The 25,030-nt window shown below is 35.9% G+C and overlaps 1 protein-coding gene across 9 annotated transcripts in view; it reads right to left on the bottom strand.

Annotated features, from left to right (window-relative positions):
* SYNE2 (spectrin repeat containing nuclear envelope protein 2) overlaps positions 1-25,030 on the bottom strand; it is a 316,121-nt gene that overhangs the window by 195,372 nt on the left and 95,719 nt on the right. For all 9 annotated transcript variants that reach the window (XM_070469450.1, XM_070469452.1, XM_070469451.1 and 6 more), the window contains exons 11-23: positions 23,143-23,280; positions 16,892-17,056; positions 16,220-16,332; positions 15,223-15,385; positions 13,766-13,844; positions 13,323-13,510; positions 11,572-11,736; positions 10,402-10,551; positions 8,852-9,025; positions 5,902-6,060; positions 5,441-5,614; positions 2,376-2,510; positions 1,276-1,434 (exon numbers count right to left, since the gene is read on the bottom strand). In XM_070469450.1, coding sequence (XP_070325551.1) covers positions 1,276-1,434; positions 2,376-2,510; positions 5,441-5,614; positions 5,902-6,060; positions 8,852-9,025; positions 10,402-10,551; positions 11,572-11,736; positions 13,323-13,510; positions 13,766-13,844; positions 15,223-15,385; positions 16,220-16,332; positions 16,892-17,056; positions 23,143-23,280 — 1,962 coding nt within the window. The remainder of the gene's footprint in view (positions 1-1,275; positions 1,435-2,375; positions 2,511-5,440; positions 5,615-5,901; positions 6,061-8,851; positions 9,026-10,401; positions 10,552-11,571; positions 11,737-13,322; positions 13,511-13,765; positions 13,845-15,222; positions 15,386-16,219; positions 16,333-16,891; positions 17,057-23,142; positions 23,281-25,030) is intronic.

The following is a 25,030-nucleotide window of genomic DNA, read 5'->3' as shown; positions in this document are numbered from 1 at the left end:
AACCATCTGGGCTAGAGGCTGAAGGAACATGCACGGAGTCCTCCAAGTAAAGGAGAGGGAGGTCATGCCTCACAGAAGGAGCAGCCAAGACAGGAAAAGCTCCAGATGTTCTGAAAGGACACGGAGTCTAATGTGGCAGGAGGGGCGTGTCCTGGGGCCACAAGGTGAAGGGCCTGTGTGGCCTTCTGAGGAGTTCAGAGATGTCCTGAGAGTAAGCGGGGTTCAATGGGATCACTCTCGTGACGGGACCAGAAAATGATGGCACTGCCATCACACTGAAAAAATAACCCAGGTTAAGAGAAGTAGCAACACTGATGGAAAGGAAGGAGAAGAAGCAACTCTTCTGAAGATTAACAGATGGGACCGGGCAGCTGACTCCAAGGCTGAGTGAAGAGGGAAGAGGAAGTGAGGAGGGAGTTCTGAGATGGTGACATCTTTCATAACCAGGATGTGTTAGAGAAAGAAAAGTTTGAGATAAGACTGGCTGGTTTGGGACATGCTGAAGTGGAAGTCTCTGAAGAAAACTGGTGGTATCTACTACTCAGAGACGCACTCTGGACTTCAGGGGAAAGGACCCAGCTGGAGATAAGGATCTGGGCTCTTCCTTGCAGAGAGGGCAGTGAATGCACCAAAGTGCGTACAGTCACCTGGAGCAAGCATGAGATTAGCCAAAAACAGAGACCCCAAAACAAAAGCATTGGGATATCAGAAGAAAAAAGGAAGATTTGTGAAGAACACTTAAAAAGAAGGCTCTCCCCCAAAATAATAAAATGCAAGAGAGATGGATATTGAGAGAGCCACAGCAGTAGAAAGTTTAAATGAAAAGAGGGGCCGGGACTGTCAAATATACAAAAGCAATCAAATAGGATGAGGACCAAAAACAGACCATAAGAGTTGCCCAGGCTGGTTTATATCCTGATCTGCTATTTTTCACAAAAGCTGTGCTTCAAAGGATGCCAAGTCCTTACAGAAATAACTACGGGAACTTCAACAGAGGGTGACATGTTTGTTGTAACCAGAGTCTTGAGGAAAGGGGGCACTGAGATATATGAAAAAAACAAAAAATTAAGTCAATGCTGAATTCTTCTCACTTCTAAAAAACAAGACGCGCAGGCTCTAGCTAGATAGAGCTTGAACTGCAGAAGGGATGATCCCCAGGGGACAAAAGTGCTGAGGTAATTTTCAGAGCAGTCTTAATCCTAGCCAAGGACTTATTAAACCATTTAGGATAAACCCCACAGTGATGACAAAACTTGAATGGAAACAGGTTTTTACCTCATGTTCTTTGATGAGACCCTTGGTCCTTCCTCTGCGAATTAGCTTCTTTTCTTTATTGATTTGCTTTTCGAGTTTTGCAATACAATCACTAAGTTTTCCTTTTTCAATGTCTATTTTTAGTTGTTGAATATACAGGGACATTTCATGATGAAGAGACTGTTAAAAAAAAAATCGAAGACACATATCAACCATGGAAACAGGATATATTGAGAAGATTTCCATTAAAAAAATAAAAATATTTGTGGTAACCAAGGATAGAAATGAACTTATGTGTAATTCTGATTCATGCATATATCTTTGGGGAGGATGTTTTAAAATATACCAGACTCATAAACATATTTTTTTCTTTCTAATAACTAAAAATGTGTTTCAGCTGTGAGAGACATGGTTAGAATTAAAAGACAAGAGGTAGAATGGGAAAAAATATATACAAAATATAGAGAAATAAGCCTATGGAGAAATACAAGTAACTACAATGCATATCCTAAATGGGATTCTATAACAGATGAAAAAGGACATTAGGTGGAAATCTGTGGAAATAAGAACAAAGTATAAACTTTAGTTAATAATGTACTATTAGTCCTTTATGAAAAATGTACTATATTAATATAAGATATTAATAACTGGGGAAACTGGGCATGGGTACACTGGAATTCTCTATCGTTATTACGACCTTTGTAATAATTTTGTAAATCTAAAATTGTTCTAAAATTAAAAGATTATTTTAAAATGTGTTTTAACAAGCCCTTTAACAGTAGATATTCAATTATATTACCTTATTCTCTCTCTTCATATACTCACACACATATTTAACACTCAATAACATTTAGCAAAAACAATCTCTGTGGTAGGTGCTTGATACAAAGCCTTTGCAACAATCCTGCCAAGTCGGTGAGGTTATTCCCAATTCATCAGTGAAACTCCTAGGAGTTAAGCAGCTTGCTCAAGGTCATTCATTAGCTGCTGGATCCAGATCTGTCTGCCACCATAGCCTACCCCTATTTTCTATGAAACTCTACATGTGTATATATTAATATCAGGATCAATATCAGGATCATAAGGCCCAGACAAGCCCAGACACACGTGCATGTTCTTACCTCCCACTTGGCAAGGATGTCTCTACTCTCTTCTTCCAAAGACAGCTTTACATCATCAGTTACATTATTTTTCAGTTCTTCAACAGCTTTCAAATACTTGGCCAGACTTTGAGTATTAAAAATGATCAGTGCTTCCTAAAAAAAACAACCCACAAACAAGAACATGAAAGCCTTATTCTACTGCCATGTTCTCAAAGCTAATTTAACAGGTAGAATTTTAGAGAATTTTAACAGGGAGAACCAGGAAAGGACTTCATGGAGACTACTTGAAGATATAGGGGAGACTTTTAGGTGTAGATTGAGGGTGATCTCCCTTTTGTATGTCTTGATTTCTTTTTAAAAGAACTGCAAATATTTATTATTCAAATGTAGTTACACCTTTGAGGCCAAGACAAAGACTTCCTTATGATATTCCAAATAGTTTTTGGTCCCTTTCATAAACAATTAAAAGCCTTATTATTATGAGCCACTGGCAAAGTATCTTTTAAAGTTAAGTATTGAGCAGATGACCATACTTCATAAGTAATACAGTCCAAAGAGTACACCAGCTTGTATTAGATATCAGTGTTGCAATAAGACACAGTTTATAACAGGGATAATGTGGCAAATGTTTAATACTGTGCATAATCATTTTATGCTGCAAGGAGGCAACATCCTCTTATCATGGACTTCAAAGGCTTGTTTAGGCCAACAACCATGGCAGTCCCAAAGACTGAAATGTGCCTGCTCCTTATCTCACACTTACCTACTCTTCTTATAGGATCTTGCCTGGTAATAATACTCTGTAAGAACAGAAACCCAGCTTAGGCAACCATCAAGCAACACAATAAAAAATAGTTTAGTGTCTATGAAAGGGCAGAAAAATCTATGAGACAAGAAGATGAAACTAATTCTGGGGGAGAAAGCAATGAAGCAGGCTGGGGATATGTTCATTTACTTATTACATATTTGTCACAGGTCTCCTGCAGAAAAGGAACAGTCTGAGCCCCAGGGACCTCCCCTAAAGCCTCTGTGAGGTCTGCTAGATTTATGGAAAGGGAAGACCTGCTAGCCCATGTGCAGGCAGGGAATTCCTACCACTCATGTGTCCCAGGAGTCCCTGGGGTCTCAGGGCAGCTAACTGGCAAGGCACAGATTCTGCTTCTGCTGTGAAAATGGGACTATTTCACTAAATGCCAGAGACAAAAAGGGGGAGGCCTTGGCTTCAGATTTCAAAAGGAAGATGGGCAGGAAGAGGAAAGTGGTATGAGAACTAACATTATAATTCCTCCTTCTGGTAGGGAAGGGGCCTGAGGCCTCTGCTTTTTCTTTCCCTTCCCTCTTTCTGACTGTATCTGTCCTCTTGAAATCCAGCCTAGTGATTATTTACAAGAACCACTGACTCAAGTTCAGTTCAGCACTCTCAGCATTCCAGGAATAAAACGGGGGGTGGGGGGGTGGGGGGGGAGACAGTGGGAACTGGGCAAAGCTGGTGGCTGACAAGGTGCAAACAGTATAAGATGGTTGTGGGAAAAGCAAAGTTGAAATAGCTGGTGCTAGGGTCCAGTATGGCTAACAGTCCAGAAAGCCAAGAGGGCTGAATCCAGACAAGAGGAGGCGGCCACAAGGAGGATGAAGAGAGACGGCTGGAGGAGTCCCTTTTCCTGAAAAGACGGGGTGCAGAAGCACAGAGAGTACTGACCGACCTCATCTTTGTTTAAAAAAAATGAAGCTTAGTTAATTTACAGTCATGTGTTACTTTGAAGTGTACAGCAAGGTGATTCAATTATATATATATATATAATAAATATATAACTTTTTAGATTATTTTCTATTATTACAAGATATTGAGGTTATTACAAGATATTAAGTAGAGTTGCCCATGCTATACAGCAGGACCTTGCTGATTATCTATTTTATATATAGTGGTGAAGTGAAGTGAAGTCACTCGGTCGTGTCCGACTCTCTGCGACCCCATGGACTGTAGCCTACCAGGCTCCTCCCTACATGGGATTCTCCAGGCAAGAATACTGGAGTGGGTTGCCGTTTCCTTCTCCAATATATAGTGGTATGTATATGTTAATCCCAAACTCCTAATTTATCTCCCCACCCTGCTATCTCCTATAGTAAACACAAGTTTGCTTTCTATGTCCGATAGTCTGTTTCTGCTTTGGGTTTACTTCTTTTTATCTCTCCCAAAATGCCTAGCCCATTTTAAATGTTCAGTAAATTTGGTAAATGTTGAATGGAAGAATGAAGGAACATATATTTCTCTACCTCTCTGATGTCTAAGGGTAGAGACCTTGTTTTACTTTTATTTCATATCTCTCAGTGCCTCCCAGTATTAATTAATAGTGAGTCTCTGCTTTAGATATGCTTGGACATATCTTTCTTTTTTAAGTATAACTGATTTACAATATTACATTAGTTTCAAGTGTACAACAGAGTGATTTGATATTTTTATGTATTACACTCCATTTAAAGTCATCATAAAATAACAGCTATATTTTCTATGCGGCACATATATCTTTGGAGTTTATTTATTTTATACATAGTAGTTCTTACCTCTTGATTTTGATACCATCTTAAACTGCCTATCAAACCATGAAGTCAACCAAAAACTGTCTCCATACAAAGTATTACTGGATCTTTAACTGCTGATAAGCATATGTCCCTAGTAACTTTTATTAAAGTATTTTAATAATAATTTTATTTTACATTTGGGGAATTTTAACCACTCAAAGCTTCTTCACATTCCTTGTTTTCATTTATTTGGCACTTGAAGAGGACTAGAATTATTATGTACATTTTATTGATTAAAAAAGCCAGTGAAATCAAATTCTTGCTCAGTGTCATAGAGTCAGTCACGTTTTTTACACTATACCACTGAATTCATTCAGCAAGTCTACAGTAAAATTTGAATTTAAAAAATCACTTGAATGTTTAAGAGTCTCTGGGGAACAATATATAAAACTGGGACTTTTTTAAAGTTATGATAACTTTATTACAGTTACAGTGATGGAAAATCTTGATTTTAAATGAGGTAATGAAAAATGCCCTACATGTGATAGTTGAAACAGTCCCACCTTATATTTTGAAATTAGTCCCTTCTGACTCTCTTTTTGCCCAAGTAACTGCTCAGCCCTTGTAATGTAAGATTCAAGTTCCTTCTGTGTTTCTTCCACCTTCAGCCTGACATCTAGGTCTTGGGAAACATCAGTTGAGTTCTTCAACACGGTTACTAATTTTACCATATTGATCTGTAATGACAAAAAATTATCAACACTTGGCCCAACTTCTTAGAAAACTCATAAATTAATAAACAGTTTGAGTAGCAACTCATATTTTCCCACTAGACATAAGAATATTCTACTACTATATTGATATTTTCCAACATGCTCTAAATTATAAAGAAAATAAAAGGGAAAATTAATATTTTGCAAAAACTTTTCAAACTACAAGGCAATCCCCTTCTCTGTCCGGCCCTCCCATTGACTACTTGGTTTTAAAGACTAAATTCAGTAAATAGGGAATATTAAAGACAGACCTGGACTTTCTCTTTAGCTTCTTGAATCTTTGCCTGAAGTCCAGCTGTGAGGACATGTTGGAGAGACTCCTGGCTTGAAACCTGTTGTATATCCATTTGTAAAGTGTCTTCAGTTCTAGACACGACCTCTTCGTACATAGAGCCTTTGGCAATAAGATGCTATTAAAACACATTAGAGTGAGATAACAATACATATTCTATGTTATATATTAACCTCAATAATCTCATCAGGAAATCATAAAAAATTAACTGTTAATCCAAAATAAGGCAAATTTATATTCTAATAAGTTATCTTTAAAATTCATTTTGAAATTTATATTAATACAATCAGATTCTGAGCAACATAGTATTTTATGTAGTATTATTAAACACTAAGCACTTAGATAAAATAAAGACTAGAGGAATACAATGCCGATAGAAAATAAGTTGAGAGAGTAGTAATAAACCTTAAAGTGAAATTATTCACTTAGTCAAATCAGCCAGAAAGAAGTTCAATAAACGTTACTGGAGAAAATACCTGTTGGAAAAACATCTTTTTAGAACCATGCTTTTTACAAGGTACCAAAAATAAAATTTCAGATGAATTAGAAAACTATATATAAAACATGAAAACTAGAAAAAGAAGAAATTATCCATGAAAACTGATCTGCTCCCTGGATTTGGAGGATCTTTAAAGGCAGAAATAACTATAAAAACACAAAAATTTTGTATGTGAAATAAAATAACTTAAAAGTTAACAACTTGGTAAATATATTTGCCATACAAATGAAAATGAGTCATGATTCAGAGAGCTTAAAATTCAATAAGAAAAATACTAAGATCCCAAAGAAAATTCAGAAAATGCAAAGACATAATTCATGGAAACAAATGGCTAACAAATATATGAAAGACAGTTAAAACTTACATGTAATCAGTAAGTTACAAATTAAAATAATGGGGTACCACTTTTCAGTTATCAAAATAACAAAATTTTAAATTACAACTCAGAGGTGGCATAGGTATAATAAAATAGAAATTATATTGTGTGATACCAACTATGAAAATGTTGATCTTATTTATCACAGTGCAGAGGAACTGTGGTGAGTTTTATTTTCCTCTTTACACTTTTATGGGCTTCCCTGGTAGCTCAGAAGGTAAAAAAATCTGCCTGCAATGCAGGAGACCTGGGTACGACCCCTGGGTCAGGAAGATTCCCTGGATAAGGGAATGGCAACCCACTCCAGTATTCTTGCCTGGAAAATTCCATGGACAGAGAGAGGGGCCTGCTGGGCTACAGTCAAGGGGATCACAAAGAGTCAGACATGACTGAGCGACTAACACTTTCACTTTATACTTTTATGTGTTATTTAAATGTTCTGAAATTAGCACATTGATTTGTAATTTCAAATTTTTTCTATTTTTAATTATAAAAGTAACAAAAGTTCCTGTAAAAAACTTAAACAAGAATAGAAGTACAGCACGTGAAGAAAAAGTTTTTCTTCTTCCCAATCCCTCCCTTGTCATTTAATCAATCATTTGCATATTCATTTAAAAAGTATGTACTCTATATCTACTATGTACCAGGAAACATACTAACAGGAGGGCTCACAGACATTTTTCTGTAGATTTAAAAGTATAAAGTACAAAAAGCAACTGTTTTTACAAACACTAAAAGTATCACATCACCCATACTATTCAGCAACTTGTATTTCTTACTTAACAGTATGTCTTGATCCAATAAAGATTTACTTTTTTTCATTTTTTTTGTTTCATCAAACTTTATTTTGTATTGGAGTATAGCCAATTAACAGTGTTGTGAGTTTCAGCTGGCCAGCAAAGGGACAAACATACGCATGTATCCATTCTCCCCCCCGACTCCCCTCCCATTTAAGGCATATAATACTGAGCAGAGTTCCCTGTTCCATATAGTAGGTTCTTGGTGGTTATCTATTATAAATATAGCAGTGTATACCTGTCCATCCCAAACTCCCTAAGTATCCCTTCCCCCTGCTCCTTCCTCCCAGCAACCATACATTCTACTTAACTTCCTCTTATCAGAAGTATATTCCAGCATGTTTGTGTTTTCACTGTTTAACGCTTTTGAATTTTTAAAAAATTCAGTATTTTAAAAATACTGAATTTCTCACTTATTTATTGCACTGAAAGAAATTTCAGTTACAAACATAAATAAACAAACAAATAAAGTTAGAAAAGCACCAGCAGATGGCACAGGTAAGTTCATATAATATTTTCAAAGCAAGTAGAGGTATTACTCTTATGAACAATGAAAACACAAAATTATTCATATACACCATTTCAAAATGTAGAAAAGAAATTCAAAAGAATTATACAAATAATTCTTTATTTCTAGAACTTTCCATCTTGCTGTAATTTATGACATGCTCTATAAATTTTATAGCTGAGCTGGAACTCAGTAAAATCTCAATTGTAACTTCTTTCCAAGGAGAACTAAATGATATTAAAATACACTCTTGCCTCATTGCTTTTCAATCAGTCAACTGCCTGAGAATAAAGAACAGAGTTTTAACAACAGGCAGCCCCCTCCCTGCATCAGGTAAGAAAGGAAAGTGGCTTCCACAGGGGGTGAGCTTTCCAAGAGTAGATTACATCATCTCTTACATTCACAATGCACTGAGTTACAGGAAGACTGAACTCACTTACTCATCTTATTGCCCTCTGATGAAAGAGAATATTTTAATCTCCACTCTGGAGCTGGGAAAATCAGTTCAAGAATTTAAACTCCCTATCAGTCTTCAACTTTCTCCTCTGTCTTCAGGAAAATCACAGCAAATGATCCAGGGTTGAGATTCCATGTCATTTTTTTTTTAAAAAAGCCCAACAAAGAAAGTTCAAACAGTGGTTTTATTTACTATTTCCTTTAAAACTTTTTATCTTAATCCATAAGCCTACAGCCACAATAGCTGTCTTGTTAATGCTGTTACACTCATACCTGCAAAGATTCTTCCACTGAGGTCTCTACATCATCCTGCTGTCTCAGAAGATCCAAAACAGACGTGGTTTCTGCCTCCCAGGTTTCCACTTGTCCAATGAGCCTTTCAACCTCTTTAGCCACTTTCAGTGGCCCTGAAAAGTCTTCATTTTCTTTTTCATGTTCTTCCCCAGCCTACAATATTCAAAATTATCACTCAAGAAAATGGTAACATTTATATTATAAAATAATCATAATTTTAAAAAGTTGTATCTCTGTAGCAAATTAATTGAACAATGAAAATCTCAAAAACAATGGCTGCTTTTTAAACCTCAATGTTTAAATAGCATCTTTATAAAAGTTAGTTAAAATGCATACTGAACTTTTATGCCAAAAAAATACATACATTATATCACTTTTTTTCCCCTGAGAGTGCTAAATCAACATATTTTAATGATTTAAGATCTACTTTTTGGACATGGTAATGATACATTATGATAGTATAAATACTTTAAAAATTAAGAGATTTATTCACAAAAATTGTCTTAAGGATATCATTCCTATCAGTTAGTTACTATTATTTCCATTTTACAGCAAAGATTAGAGCTTAGAAAATTATAGTACATTTCTAAAACTGATATACAATTTAATTAAATACCATTGGTAACAGTAGTTGTGAAACATCAGAATCAAATTTCAACAAAATTAAGCCTTTTCACATTAATAAAGTCTCAGTATCTTATAATTTGATATGCTACAGCTTTACATGACAGACACATTCTTAAAGCTGTTTTTAATCAGATCATATTTTAAATGTATGAGAAAAATAGTCTATATTTTTCTATTCGAAGAGCATAATGCACAGATTCAAAATGTTCCATGATTAGGTCTCCTAATGAAGGGAAAAAAGGCACTCCATCACAGCAACTGGCAAAAGCCAGATAAACATTATTTTCTTTAAAGTTGTATAAATTATTCTGAAGGGGGCATATTTCCAAAATCATAGGTACTACAACCATACATGTCTATGATTTCTTGTTGTTTCGTTTCCATATTCTTCTCTATAATCTAAAGTCATCCTTTGAATTACACAACAAAGCAAGAAATAAAGATTTTACTTCCCCCCATTTTACAGAAAGGATGCAAGACAGGCCAGAGGCTAGCCTAAAGCTGGACTACTGAGTACTAGTCAGAAGTAATCTGAAGAAAATAGCAACTCCACTTCCACAGCTCAGAAGTCATGACTGCTTCCGTGTGTCTGCAAACTCTTCAGTGAGTTAGAGGCACAGGGCTTTTATTTACTATTTCCTTTCAAATTTTTTATTTATTTTAATCCATAAGCCTACAGCCATAAAAGCTATAGGCTTATGGCTACTGTTTAGGCACTCACGACCACTGCGTGAGGGTACCACTTAGGCATGTTACTGAACAATGACCATACTTTAAGTGTTATCTAATAATCTTACTTACCTGTTCCAACAATATGGGTTATTTTCCAAAGAAAAAAACAGCAAAGTTAAATTATTTCCACATATCAATACAAATGAACTACATAAAATATGACTATTTACCATAATATTCTGATTGTGGTTTTCAGGAAGTTCGCTTGACGTATCTGTTGAAAAACCAACAGTTAGGTTTTCTTCTTTGGATAGCTGAATATTTCCAGAATTGTCAAGAAAGGGCTCATCTTGTAATTTCATAAGTGGCAGGTTCGCTTCCTATAAAAAATTAATGTCATGAAATGTAATATTTATATCTTTTATTCTAAGATATATGATTAAAAACAATAAGGAGACATATTTAATTTTTTAAATTTCCCATAACACCTCAGTCTCAAATTATTAAGAATAAGAGAATAATTTAATAATTTAAGTTCAAAAAGTATATGTGTTTTTATGAAGCACTATACTTAATATAGGGTTTCCCTGGTAGCCTGGTGGTAAAGAATCTGCCTGCCAATGCAGGAGACATGGGTTCCATCCCTGGGTTGGGAAGATCTCCTGGAGAAGGAAATGGCAACTCACTCCAGTATTCTTGTCTGGGGAATCCCCTGGACAGAGGAGCCTGGCAGGCTATAGTCTAGGAAGTCACAAAAGAGTCAGACATGACTTAGGACTAAACAACTACAACAAATATTAAAGATAAAATTTGCTGTATGTTCTCAAGAACTTTTAAATCTAACAGGCAAAAATGCTTATGTTACTCTTTAATGGTAAATAAATTTCAATTAAAAATCTATGTTGAATGTCCATACAAATATCTGAACATGAATGGTTATATCTGCATTATTCATAAGAATCAAAAAAGTGGAAAGAAGTCAAATGTTCAACAACTGATCAACAAATAAATACAATGTGGTATATCCATACAACAGATTATGCTTTGCTGGTAAAAATGAATGAAGTACTAATACATACTACAAAATGAATGAACTTTGAAAACATTACACTAAGTGAAAAAAAGCCACAAACAAAAGACTACATATTTTATGACTCCATTTATGTGAAATAATCAGAATAGGACAATTTTTAAAGCTGGGGACATTGGGAGAAAATGAGAAGTGATTGCTAATGGGTACAAAGTATGAGATGATGAAAATGCTCTAAAATTGATTATGGTGATGACTTGCACAACATTAAATATACTGAAAACCACTGACGAATTCACACTAAATGCGTGAATTGTATGCATGTGAATTATACCTCAAAGAATCTGTTACCAAAAAAAAAAAAACTTACAAGCTGAGGTTTTGCAATAAGCTTTCTCCATCTTTTATTCAGCCTCCTCAGTTCTTTAGAAATAGATGATCCAACTTCATCATTGCTGACTTGAAATAAGAAATTTCCCACTTCATTTAAAGTTTTATGTTGTAGATTCCACTGGGAGAGTGTCTCAAAGGGAACCTATATAACATATAAACAATGCAATATTTTAATGACATAATATTTATCTATTACTTGTAAAAGATCTTCACCGAGCTTAATTGTGAGCAAAAGTAAGTGTAAAGGTTTTGCAGAGATTCTGACCCTCCCTGTTGGGCTGCCTCTTCATCCTTGATCACTAATTGGCAGCCGCTAGCTGTCTGTTGTCATTCCTGATCCTGGACTTTTAGAAAACATGTGATATTCTATTTTTCTAAGCAGCTGACACGCTTACAGCAAAGGTTTCAAATCTTTTCAGTTCACGGCCCCCTTAATGTCTCAAGAATTTTTTCAAGGATTCCCTAAGCTAGAAAAAGTACCTAACACTTCTCATTCCTAACTAGTCAGGTCCAAACAGCTTAGTGGCAATTTGTGTGCTATTCAACAGACAGATGTTGCTTTTCTCCCTCAAATTTTAAATTTACCCAAGAGTTCTCTTTGGTAGCTCAGGGCATCTCAGCACAGAGTTTGGAAATTGCAAGGCTTAAAGTCTCATTTTTTCAAAGAAATGTGAATCTTATAAAAAGACCTTTAAAAGACAGAAGACCTGTTGAAAGCCAAAGATTTGAATTTTGGGTATCAATATAGGTTATAGGGAGAAGTAATGACTCACTCGAATATTTTTTTTGCACTCATTAGAAATTTTACTTTCATACGAACAGTCTGTTTTTTATTGAGTACCTTTAGCTTTTATATGGAAAATGCTTAATCTGAGAGGTTGTCTACATTTATTTGCAATAGAAGAAAGCAAATGAAAGAAAGAAAACTACCTCAAAGAAAAATCATAAAACAGGTTATTATACAAATGGCAAATAAAAACAATAATAAATTATACCAAAATTTCTTCCACACTTCTCCACATAAATCTTAAGTATTTTGTTTTTCCTCCTCTAGAAAGTAAAAAAGGTTTTAGAACTGAAAGGTCCTCACCCAAATGTAAAGAAAACTTTCTAATTTATTAATTTATTTTAAATGTATCAGAGAAGGCAATGGCAACCCACTCCAATACTCTTGCCTGGAAAATCCCATGGACAGAGGAGCCTGGTAGGCTGCAGTCCATGGGGTCGCGAAGAGTTGGACATGACTGAGCGACTTCACTTTCACTTTTCACTTTCATGCATTGGAGGAGGAAATGGCAACCCACTCCAGTGTTCTTGCCTGGAGAATCCCAGGGACTGGGGAGCCTGGTGGGCTGCCGTCTATGGGGTCGCACAGAGTCGGGCACGACTGAAGTGACTTAGCAGCAGCCGCCTAAGCTATCCAGTATTCCATGTCTTTTATTTCCTTTCCAAGGAATTTAGCAATATATCTTCCAAATGCTATGTTGTGTATGTAAATTATACCTCAATAAAATTCTGTGTGTGTATATAAAGCCTACAATGAGGAGGAAAATTCCATTTAGCTATTATAGGAGAAAGAACCTAAATGCTTTCTAATACTTTGGAGAATTTTTCCAACAATTGTTTACTCATTCCTGGTCTCTTATTTTTTGATTGAAAATGAGGCTATCCAAACAAAATGAAAAAAAAAAAATTAAAATTAAGCAAATGCCATAAGACTGAAAATACCTCTTTCATTTGTTCCTTCTTTGTCTCCTCAAAACAAGCCTTTAGTAAACGAAGGTTTTCCACATAAGTAGCCCAACATGCCAGAACTTTTTGTAGAGTGGATTTCACGTTAAGTATATTTTCTCTATACATGGAAAGATGATATTTCACCATCGTATATTGTTTACTAATATTTGGATATTCTCCAGCTATAATGTTAACAGAACGAGACAACAATTTTAAAAAACAGGTTTTCATTAAGAAAATAATACTGCTAAGAAAAATATTCACATCCTAATTGACAGTAGACACTAACAGGATTAAAAGTGAAGGCAAGAATCTTCCAAAACATACATTTATGTACAACCAATTCCTAAAGCATCCAGATACATAAGGAAAGTGAAACAAATGAAAAGTTATTTTTAAGTGATGGTCATTCCATCAAAAAGAAAATATAGCTTTACCCAAGTTGTTATGAATTTCTTCACATTTTTGAAACGAAGTTTCAAGTTGAGCTAGGAACTCTTTTTCTTCAATAAATTTCTGGGGGGAAAAAATCAAAATAAAACATATTGACAACTTTTTTTTAATGTGTCAAGAAATCCAGACAGAAACATAAACATTGACGAAGCGCTTAGGCACCAAAATTTCTTTACAGTAATTAATACTACATATTTGGGTTAAGTAGTTCATGAAGAAAGATAGTTAAGGTCAAAGAAACATACATATGAGTATCAGCAATATACAAGTATGAGACCTGACAAAGTTTATCTTAACATAGTGACACAGTTTTACCTTGGTGTTTCTCATGTCTTTATTAATATTGAATAATTTTTATTAGGTATGTTGAGCATGGTATAAATAGATACAATCTATCATCTATCACACAAAGACCCTTGAGAAATACCTTTAACCAAGTTATTATGTGTCTTAAGCAAGCAAAATCTTCCATGGAAGAACAGACAATTAAAAACTCATTTATTATACACTTATGTGCCAACGGTATGATTATTTAAATGGAAAAATGAAAAATCAAAGTAGGAAAAAGAAGTTAAAATATTCAAAATCTAATTTAGAATGATGATTCCTATTCGTAAATGCACAGTGTTTAAATCATACTGTAAATAAATATTTCCTCATCATGTTTTTCCAATTTTTGCACTGAAGTTTACAATCTTAGATTTTTCTTTTTGGCCCTCATCCCAAAAATGGAGAATGTACTGGTGGTCCAGTGGTTAGGATGTGGCACTTTCACTGCCGTGGCCCCAGGATCAATACCTGGTTGGAGAACTAAGACACTACAAGCCATACAACATGGTCAAAAAATAAAAACAGAGATACAGGAAGAAGGATAATAAGGCCTAACTATAGAAATGACATTGCTAGGATGCTTTAGCTTTAATTTACCATATAAACACATATATTTAAATCATTTGCAAAAATTTTTCCTATAAATTGTAAGAGCTAAACCTCTCCCCCAGAAAAACTTCCAAGACAGAATATACTGTTTTGCCCACTCTTAAAACTTGAAAAGCCAAGATTAAAATGTTCTAAGCAAAATTTAATTTTTATAGAACCATATATCAGAGTGGGGAAACATATTAAGCAAGATATCCAGTAGGTGGAAATAGGAATTTTTTTAAAGGAAGTAACATTGAAACTTTCTCTATTATGTAACTTAGCCTGGTTAACTCAGTTTCCTCTGTTGTGCTAAATAATGTTATTTTCTCCTTCTTACTCTTCTCGATGTCTGTTATTTGACTACCTATAATCTTTTTCTCTAGGTAATATTTAAGCTACCGAAAGCTACCAAGAAAACTCATCTCAAAACCTGAAAAGTTAGGGGACATTGTGCTCAGGAAACATGCAAACCCAGGATCATGGAAAACAGTTGTCTAAGACATGAAATAAAGTAGCTTACATGCCAGTCTTCCAGCAATAATTCCACAGATTCTTTGTTCCCGTATTTGATGTTCCAAACAAGCAATTTTGATTTCACTTCCTCTAGCAAACCAAGAACTGAGCACTCATAGTAATGAAATTCTAGACATGGAATGACTTTTTTCCCCGAAATGTTGTTGATTCTGGAAGATAGTGCAGGTTTTAGAATTTAATTTAATATGACTGGCCAAATGTGAAAAATGTTTGGCATTTTAAAAAATATTGGGGCTTTAACATTTTCTTTTAATCACATGGAACTCAGATGCATCCTCACCTCTTTTTTTTTAAAGTAAAACAAACATTGTGATGAGATATAAACCAGCCATTTCTAAGATAAAAATACCTAACAGAATTATGTTCTGCAGAAATTATTCCCCTATTGAGAAATTCTATGATAAAATGTTAATCTCTAAAACATTTTACTGAATTTGAAAACTTCTAAATAAGAATACAACTATAATTTCCACACTTACATATTAACAGCTTCCATTATTAAAGCTAATACCTTTCTAATATCATTCTTTGAATAATGAGAAAAGAGAAGACGATGTGGACGAACACCAACTAAATAATCTTTATAGTTTTTGGAGTTTATTAAGTGCTCTCATATACTTCCTCCCATTTCATCTAGTATTCCTTGTGAGACATGAACAGAGTGATTACCATTACTCTGTATTTACAAATGAGAAAATGTGCAGAAAGACATAATAACTTGGCCAAAACCAAGATAAACAGCTCAGTTTCTGCCTCTAACTCCAGAACTTTTTCTACTACCATATCCTCCCAGGAAATAAAAGAGGAAGTATGTTAGCATGATATTATGTTACTATTACATAAAACACGAAGGAATTGTTATCAAGAGCTAAAGACTAATTGTCAAAAATTATCTACAAATCTGTATTTCCTGCTGCCTGCAGCACCATGTTAGTGTTCATACATGAAGATGTCAGCAGTTGTGAAAGGATGGTGGTACAAACCGTCTTTTCATTTCCTCCAATTTTTCAGGGGGTACCAAAGGCAAATGGTTTTCATCTCTATTTTCAAATGACAGAAGAGTATTCAAATGGCAGTCAAATTTATCCATCAGACTCTGAAAAGAAATTTAGTATGACATGAACCACATTTATTGTCAAACTCTGTAACCAAGGGTTTGTTAATCTCATTTGCTCTGTGCACGCATTGCATCTTTTTTAAAAGAAATCATAAAGCCCTTAAATTTTTAACTAAAATGTTGTGAGTAAATATTTCCATCATAGATGTTTTAAACTAGAACATTTTACAGAGAGGCAGACTGTGGTTTCTCTGGCAAAAGCATTATCAAAATCTTTTGTTTTCAGATGTATTTTTCATTCAATTGTGGGCTCAAATGCTATAAATCTCACTTATTAAATTTTTTCATATCATTTTAGTGAGAACCCAATCTCCCATGTTTTAAAACAGTCTCCCCTCTCCTTTTTGGCCAGACTTTACAGTTGCTTTAGAACTTACTGGACAGATCGTTTTGGGTCCCAAAAATCTCCAGGGGAATCATCTAAACCATCCTCAAATACCCAGTATATTTCCTTCTCTTTCTTCTAGGAGAAAAGTCTTCCTCAAGAACAGTTCTAACAAAATATAGATTTTTCCCTGTTTCTTTTTTCTTTGCCAACCTGGAATAAAGTAATTTTCTCTTGCGTTAGAGCCATGGCTTCATTGTAACCCTGGGAGACTGACAAATCTTCATCTATAAGCTTCTCTACCTCCTGGAGCCAAGTTTCCGTTTGGGAAAGGGGTGAGGGCAAGACACGATTCAACTCTGTTTGCCACACATTAATCTGAAAAAAAAAAAAAAAAGAAAAGATGTTCTTTAGTAGACACTTTTCCAGTTTTATTTGTTCACATACAGTATGCTTAATCCTCTAAAGAATTCTTTGAAAACAAGCCTTTAAACACAGTACTTCAATTCTGATATGTTAGTCAAGGAAATACTGATTAATGGGTATATTTCTAAGTATCACTGGCTAGCTGCTGATCGAGAAGATAATTTGTTCAAAAGCTTCAGAAGAGGGTACAATCAAAACAAATGTTTTGATCAACCCATAATCAGTTACAAGAAGGAAATCAGAAATAGTTATAGCATGTCACTCAGTAGGGGTAGACTACTGTACTGAATGATCATTTGAAATCCTATAATCCCTTGTCTTCTCTGACATTACACCTACAGATAGCAAGTAGGTTTACAAGTTATTTTCCTTACTAGCCCCAATCGTATATTTATATTAGATACCTCTACCACATCTCCTGATTATTTGTCCTTCACCATAGCCCCGGCTCCTCAATCCCGCCGCCTCCCCCTTCCTCAGTCTTCCCACCACTCCTGACGTGCATGAGTCACACACGTGCCAACCCTTTGTCCCAAGCTCTGATTACCTTCTCAGGTCTTTGCTTTTTCTGCCCCTTCTACCTGAATTTTCTCCCTGCTAGGGAACCACCAAAACTCACTCACACATTCACACATTCACTCACTGAGCCAATGAGATAGATGTACATGAATGGCAATGTGGAGATGGCTTAAATACATGTGTGCTCAAAACTGAAAGAAGCAGAATAACATATAATACCAACTTATACGACTTAATACATGGTTACATAAATACATTACTGCATTTTGAAAGAACATATAAACAAAAAGATACACACTAGGCACATCAAAATGGTGGCCTAAGGAGAAAGAAGACTGGAAGGAGGGTATGAGGATAAAAGCAGACAAACACAATTGGTGTGTGTCAGTTGCTCAGTCATGTCTGACTTTTTGCGACCCCATGGACTGTAGCCTCAGTAAGTGAATAAAAATAGCAGTGGGATCTTGTCCAGATCCATGTGTCATGAAGACAAGAGTAAGTTTAGCACAACTGTCCACACATCTGAGGGTCAACCAGATAAACAACAGCCACAGCTCCTGCCAGACCCACCTAGTGTGGGAAACAAACAAGTACATGGTTATAGTAAAGTATGAAGAAGTGAAGTGAAGTGAAGTGAATGTGCTCAGTCGTGTCTGACTCTTTGCAGCCCCATGAACTATAACCTGTCAGGCTCCTCTGTCCACGAATTCTCCAGGCAAGCACGGGAAGAGGTAGCCATGCCCTCCTCCAGGAGATCTTCCTGACCCAGGGATTGAACCTGGGTCTCCTGCATCACAGGCAGATTCTTCACCATTTGAGCCACCAGGGAAACCCACGGAAAAGTGCGATCCACAGTATAACAGAGCAAAGGGCTGGGGAGGACCCCACACTGATGATGAAAGCATAAGTTTTAAGTCTGTACTCTCTCTTTTATCACAGTTCTGCTAAATAAATTGTCACTATTCTTAGAGTTAAGTTGCACAAAAGCAAAAAAAAAAAAAAAAAAAAAAGGGAAAGAATAGGCAAAAATTAGGTTACTTTTTTTTTTTTTAATAAAAAGTTTTATTGGAGAAAAATAGAACCACCTTTCAAGAATAGGGTTCTTTAAGTCATAATTAACTCATTGAAAAACATTTATTGGTTGTCCACTATATGCGGGGCAAGTATAAAAAAAAACTCCCATTAAATCCACAACTCAAGTACAAAGATATAAAATGAGAACAAAGCTAGGCTCTTTTAAGGCAGTCAAATGAACTATTCATAAACTAGAAGCATGGTAATTTCTGCATTTTGGTTTGCCTTTTTTTTTTTTTTAGCATTATTGAGGTATAACTGACAAAACTGTAAGATATTTAAAGTGTACATCATGGTGATTTGATACACATTTACATTGTAAAAGGAGTCTCACCATCTAGTTAATTAACATTCATCATTTCACATATTTATCTCTTGTGGCAAGAACATTTAAGTTTTACTCCCTTAGCAAATTTCAGTGATATAATACAGTGTTAACAACTACAGTCACCAAGTTTTACATTATCTCTTCAGACCTGAATCATCTTTTTTTTTTTTTTCTGAATCATCTTATAGCTGAAAGTACTCTTTAACCAACTTCTCCCTATTTCCTACTGCCTCAGTCCTGGACAACCTCAGTCCTGGACAACCACTTATCTATTCTCTGTTTCTATGACTTTCATTTTCTTTTTTTTTTTTTTTTTTTTGGCTATGTCATGCAGCTTGCAAGATTTCAGTTTCCAGGGATTGAACCCAGGCCACAGCAATGCAAGCCCAGAATCCTAACCACTAAGCCATCAGGAAACTTCTAAGTTTGACTTCTTAAATAAAGATTCCGCATACCAGTGATGCCATGCAGTATTTTATTAATTGCCTTGCAAGTTCATTTTCTCAAAACGCATGTAGCACAAGACAGCTTTACAATCCTAAATCATTAATTATATGCCGTGAAGCCTCCAGTTGGAAAAAAATGGAAAAGAGGTTCTCATTATTATGAATTTTAATATAAAGAAGCTAGGATGTACTTTTATTATATATATATGATTTATTATTATTAGCATTTCCCCCAAAATAAACAAAAAACATAAAACTGGCAAGCAACTGAGCAAAAGATAAGCTAAGAATGATATCTCTAACTCAGCTATTATTCTTTTCACAGTTGAAAGAAAGCTGTATATTTTATTTATTTTTAATTGGGGGATAATTGCTTTACAATGTTGTGTGGGCTTCTGCCATACATCCACACGCATCTGCCACGGGTATGTGTATGTCTCCTTTCTGGAACTTCTCTCCCTCCTCCCAGCCCTCTAGGTTGTCGCAGAGCACCAGGTTGAATTCCCTGCATCAAAAAGCTGTATATGCTTTGAAAGAAGACAAATGTGAGTTTTCTGACTGTGGCTATACTCTATGCAGCAGTAGGAAGAGGAATAATAGAAGGCGATATTTACCTTTCATTCTCCTCCTTCCACTCTTAACATAGAAAACTAGTTCCATGCTTTCTTTCTCAGTGTTGGAAATTACTTTTGAACTTGGATGAAAATTTATATAAGATCTTGTCAGGTCAAAATAATGTGGCTAGTTCCTATAGCAGGCTTAAAATGAAACCATTTATTAAGATACTTTGAGATATCTGTGTCTTCAACTGATTGAACCAGAAACTGGTATTGACTGTTATACATATGATAACTTTAAAATTAATAAGTTTCATTTTGCAACACTAAGAAAATGAGTGGCACTCTGCCTAAGGATTTGAATTTTCAAGCTACCATCAGTTTGTAGCACTTACTCTTGTAAAATAGCTCTTTTAATGATTTTTCCAAATCATAGGCAGCAAAATAAGGCCAGATCTCTGTGGCCTGGAATAGCCTGAACTATACAGACAGCATCTTCTTCCTCTCCTGTCTTGTTGAGGATTTGTAACAGAGTTCCTGCCCTTCACATGGATCAGAGCTGTGATCAGAAAAGGAATTGATAACACAAGGAGCACTGCCACTTTATGGGAAGATTTCTGGAGCTGCACTGGTCCTTCAAAATAAGGGACTCGGAAAATGTGGCTCTTTTTAAGCCACTGAGCTAGTGTTTAACACATTTCACAGACGGCATGATGAATGTATTCTGCAAACAGGCTGTCGCTCCTGGTGGTCAAGAGTCTTGAGCAGAGACTGGCAAATTTTTCAGGGCCAAAGAGTATCTGTGACGTGTAATCTCTGTTGTAACTCTGTAAATTCACTAAAAGTCAATTAGCCATTTAAGATGAGGCAATTCTATGGCATATAAATCATACCTCAACAAAATTGTTCAGAAAGAATGAAGACAGGACTTGCTGGTGGTCCCAGTGGCTAAGAATCCACCTTCCAATGCAAGAGACATGAGTTCAATCCCTGGATGGGGAGATAAGATCCCACATGCCATGGAGCAACTAAGCCTGTGCACCACAACAAGGGAAGCCCCAACCACTACAGCTAGAGAGAAGTCTGCGCGCTGCAACAAAGACCTAGGAAGCCAAAATAAAAAAAGAAGACCTGCAATATAAGATAAGTTAAAAGAAGCTCTCAAGCTGAGAAGTGAGTTCAGATAGAAACTCAAATCTCCAGGAAAGAACAAAGAACAATGGAAATGTAAATAGTTATATAAATATGAAAAACTAATTTTTCCCTTAATTTCTTTAAAACACATGACTGTTTTGAACAAAAATTTATAACATGGTCTTGGGGACTTTAGAACATATATGTGTGTCATACATATATTTATATATAAAGCAACCAGTCATAAAAAGTGAGAGATTTGATTGCAAGACTTCTACATGTTGTCAGAAGTTGTACAACTTAGAATGTTACAACTTTAAGTTGATGGCAAAAATTTTATAATGTATATTGTAATCACAGTAAAAATACAATATGAGGTAGAGTTAAAAAGCCAATAGATAAATTAAAAATGGAATTTAATATGTTAAAAATTAACACAATCTAAAACAAGGCAAGAAAAGAAAGAGATACTGAAAACAGAGGTGTGTATACTCGTGTCCGACCCTTTGCGACCTCATGGACTGTAGCCCGCCAGGTTCCTCAGTCTGTGGGATTCTCCAGGCAAGAATACTGGAGTGGGCTGCCATGCCCTCCTCCAGGGGATCTTGGAGAAGGGACTGAACCCAGGTCTCCTGCATTGCAGGCATATTCTTTACCACCTGAGCCACCAGGGAAGCCCTCCAAAAAAAACAGAGGGGATAAACATTAAAAAAGGGCTTCCCAGGTGGCGCTAGTTAGTGGTAAAGAACCCGCCTGCTAATGCAGGAGATGTAAGAGGCACAAGTTCAATCTCTAGGTCAGGAAGATACCCTGGAAAAGGGCATGGCAACCCACTCCAGTATTCTTGCTGAGAGAATTGCATGGACGGGGAGCCTGGCCAGCTACAGTTCATGGGGTCACAAAGAACTGGATATGACTGAAGCAACTTAGCATGTACACAAACATAAAAAAGCATAAGATGATAAACCTACACTGAACCATATCAATAATTACATTAAATATTGTCTAAACGCTTGAGTGAAAAAGCAGATGTTGTCAGAGTGGATAATAAAGCCAGATCCAATTATATGTTATCTATAAGAGATGCCCTTTAAATATAAAGACTCAAATAGGTTGAAAATAAATGAAGGAAAAAGATGTGTCATACAGCCAGCATAGGAAGAATGTAATGATCATATTGATATCAGATTAAGTAGACATCTAGAAAAGTAGTCTTACCAGAGATAAACAGTAATATTTCATAGTGGTAAAAGTGGTGATTCAGGAAGACATAACAGTCATAAATGTACATATTTAATAACAAAGTCTTAAAATACATGACACAAAATTTGACTAAATTAAAGGAAGGATTCTACAGATTTTAATAATCCTCTCTCAGAAATTGATAGAGTGAATATCTGGACAAAATGTCAGTGAAGGCATAGACAATCTGAATACTACCAACTACCTTGTCCTAACTGACATTTACAGAATGCTATATCAGATGACTAAATAATACATGTTCTTCAACATATATCATATATTATATACCATAACACATGAGTCAATAAATTTAAACTGACTGAAATCATACAGATATATTCAGACACACATACACACATTTATCACTACACTTTTTCTCTGGGTTTGTCCCTACCCACTTCAAGCATCTATTGATACTGACACATGGTACTGTCCCAAAGCAGAGACGAGGCTGCACGTCAGTATTGATAGAATAAGGATTCTGATTCCAAGAACTGATGGCAGATACAAAAACTTTGGATAAGCCTGCAATTTCTCTAAACAGAATGTTATAAATTCCTATTTATATCAACCATTACTCAAACAAGATCATGGAGAAAATTTAGTAACATTCTCGCAACTTTCTGTAGAAGCATCTATCCTGTCTTTTACAGAATTCCTCATGGAAGTCTAAAGTTCTGATCCAACTAACAAGCTGCCCCACAAACAAAAGCACTCTAATCAACATAACACAGTAACCTGGCAGTTGAGACCATCCCAGGCTTCTCTCAATTGCAACTGATCTTTATTCAGGTCATCTACATTCCTTTTTACTGTCAGGACATCCAAAAAGCGTTCTTTTTCTTTGTTCAATGACTCCAAAAAGGATAGCAGGCTCTACAATTAGAAGAGTAAAGAGTGAAATGTTTAAACCAGTTTATAAAATGTAATTTGCTATTTGAAGGTCTATAGCTGTAGAGTATATTTAAATTTTTACTTAGATAAAACTAAAATTCCCTAAATCTAGGCTCCTCTCACCAATCCATTTTCTTTCTTCCATGCACCCTCACAATCTGGGCACTCTAATAGTGACATAAGTCACAGCTTTTGCCTCTACTGGAGTGAGGCAGCGAGGCCACCCAGCTCTAGAGGACAAATCATAATAACCCATGAAAAATATAAGCTTCTCCTCCCTAAATATGTGTTCACAACAAAATAAGAATGAGTGGAAATAAGAATTATATGACAGCAGTCAAGTATAAATGGTTTTTGAAGCGTCTATGATTTACTGAGCTTCAGTCAATTCTTCCCAAGTCATTTTATACGGACTTTAGAAAATACTTTGTCTTTGCCCTCAAAAACTTAATAAATAAATCTTTTCTTGGCTTGTATTTGTGTGAAATACTGGTGTTTGAGTCATCAACTGCATAAACACTATTTAAAAGATTACCCATAATTTTTGGTCATATTTCTAATTAAATTTTGTGTTCAAACTGAGGGGTAATTAAATTCTTTCAAAAATAACCTCACATAGTTTTTCATGCAGGAAACCTGAATTTGCGGTACTTTAGTAAATCAAAGAGAGAGCAAGGCACTTCCCATGGACACTGAGCGCCTTAAGGCCAGAACTCAGAGGCAAGCAGCACAAGAAGCCCACGCAGTTCAGACAGAAGGCAGAGGAGACCCCTTCCTTCAGTGGTGACTCCAAACGCAAAAGAAAGGGGAGGCCAGCAAGTCACACCAGCCACAGAAAGGCTGGACTGGATTCATCCAGCTCCCTCCGTTAACCAATGTGGGGATGAAGACCTAGAGGGGCTCATGCTGGGTAGACCCATGAGAGTACCCCTTTCAGGATGGTGAGCGGGTAGGGAGCACAGTCTGTGTAGACTGGGTTCTGAGAAACAGACCTGTGGGCCCTTCACATTGGCTCCTGTTAGTCTCTTTAAAGAGGGCACAAGGAATAACTGCTTACCCTGGAGAAGCATCAGGACGCCAAGAGCTACAGCATTAAAGCTAGATTTCATTTAAATCCCACCCCTACCACACAGTACCTATGTAACTTTAGATAACTCCCTTGGCCCTCCTACATCTTATCTTCATCTGTGAAACAAATAACAATACCATACTCTGCAAGACGTTATAACATGTAAAATGCATGTCAGCAAGGTGCCTGATACGTAGCAAATGTTCAATATATGGTGATAATATCAGCCGTTATTACTCCCCAAAGGACATGCTGGCTGAAACCCTGCACTGTACTTCTGGGATAGCTCCATTTCTGATTTCCTAATCTTTTTGTCCTTCAAATTCTTTCTGAAAAGCATATTTCTGCTCTAGACCAGGGATTGGAAAACGTGTGGTGTAAGAGGCAAGATAGCAAACATCTTCAGCTTTGTGTCTTGGACCACATGGTCTCTGCTGTTACTATTCAACAATGTGATGAGAATGAGACCACAAACAATACTTTAATGGACATGGCTCATATACAATATATATTATAATATAATATATTCAATAACAATGTATTCATAAAAACAGGTGATGGGGTCAAGAGACCAGTTTGCCAATTTCCACACTGAAACCTTACTACTCAAAGTTCTCTAAGGATCAGCAGAATCAGTACCATCTGGGAGCTTGTGGGAAATGC

The sequence above is a fragment of the Odocoileus virginianus genome, chromosome 6 (assembly GCF_023699985.2).
Source record: "Odocoileus virginianus isolate 20LAN1187 ecotype Illinois chromosome 6, Ovbor_1.2, whole genome shotgun sequence".
Lineage (NCBI taxonomy): Eukaryota > Metazoa > Chordata > Mammalia > Artiodactyla > Cervidae > Odocoileus > Odocoileus virginianus.
Note: the sequence above shows the minus strand (reverse complement) of the source record. Positions and strands in the feature narration are given on the sequence as shown.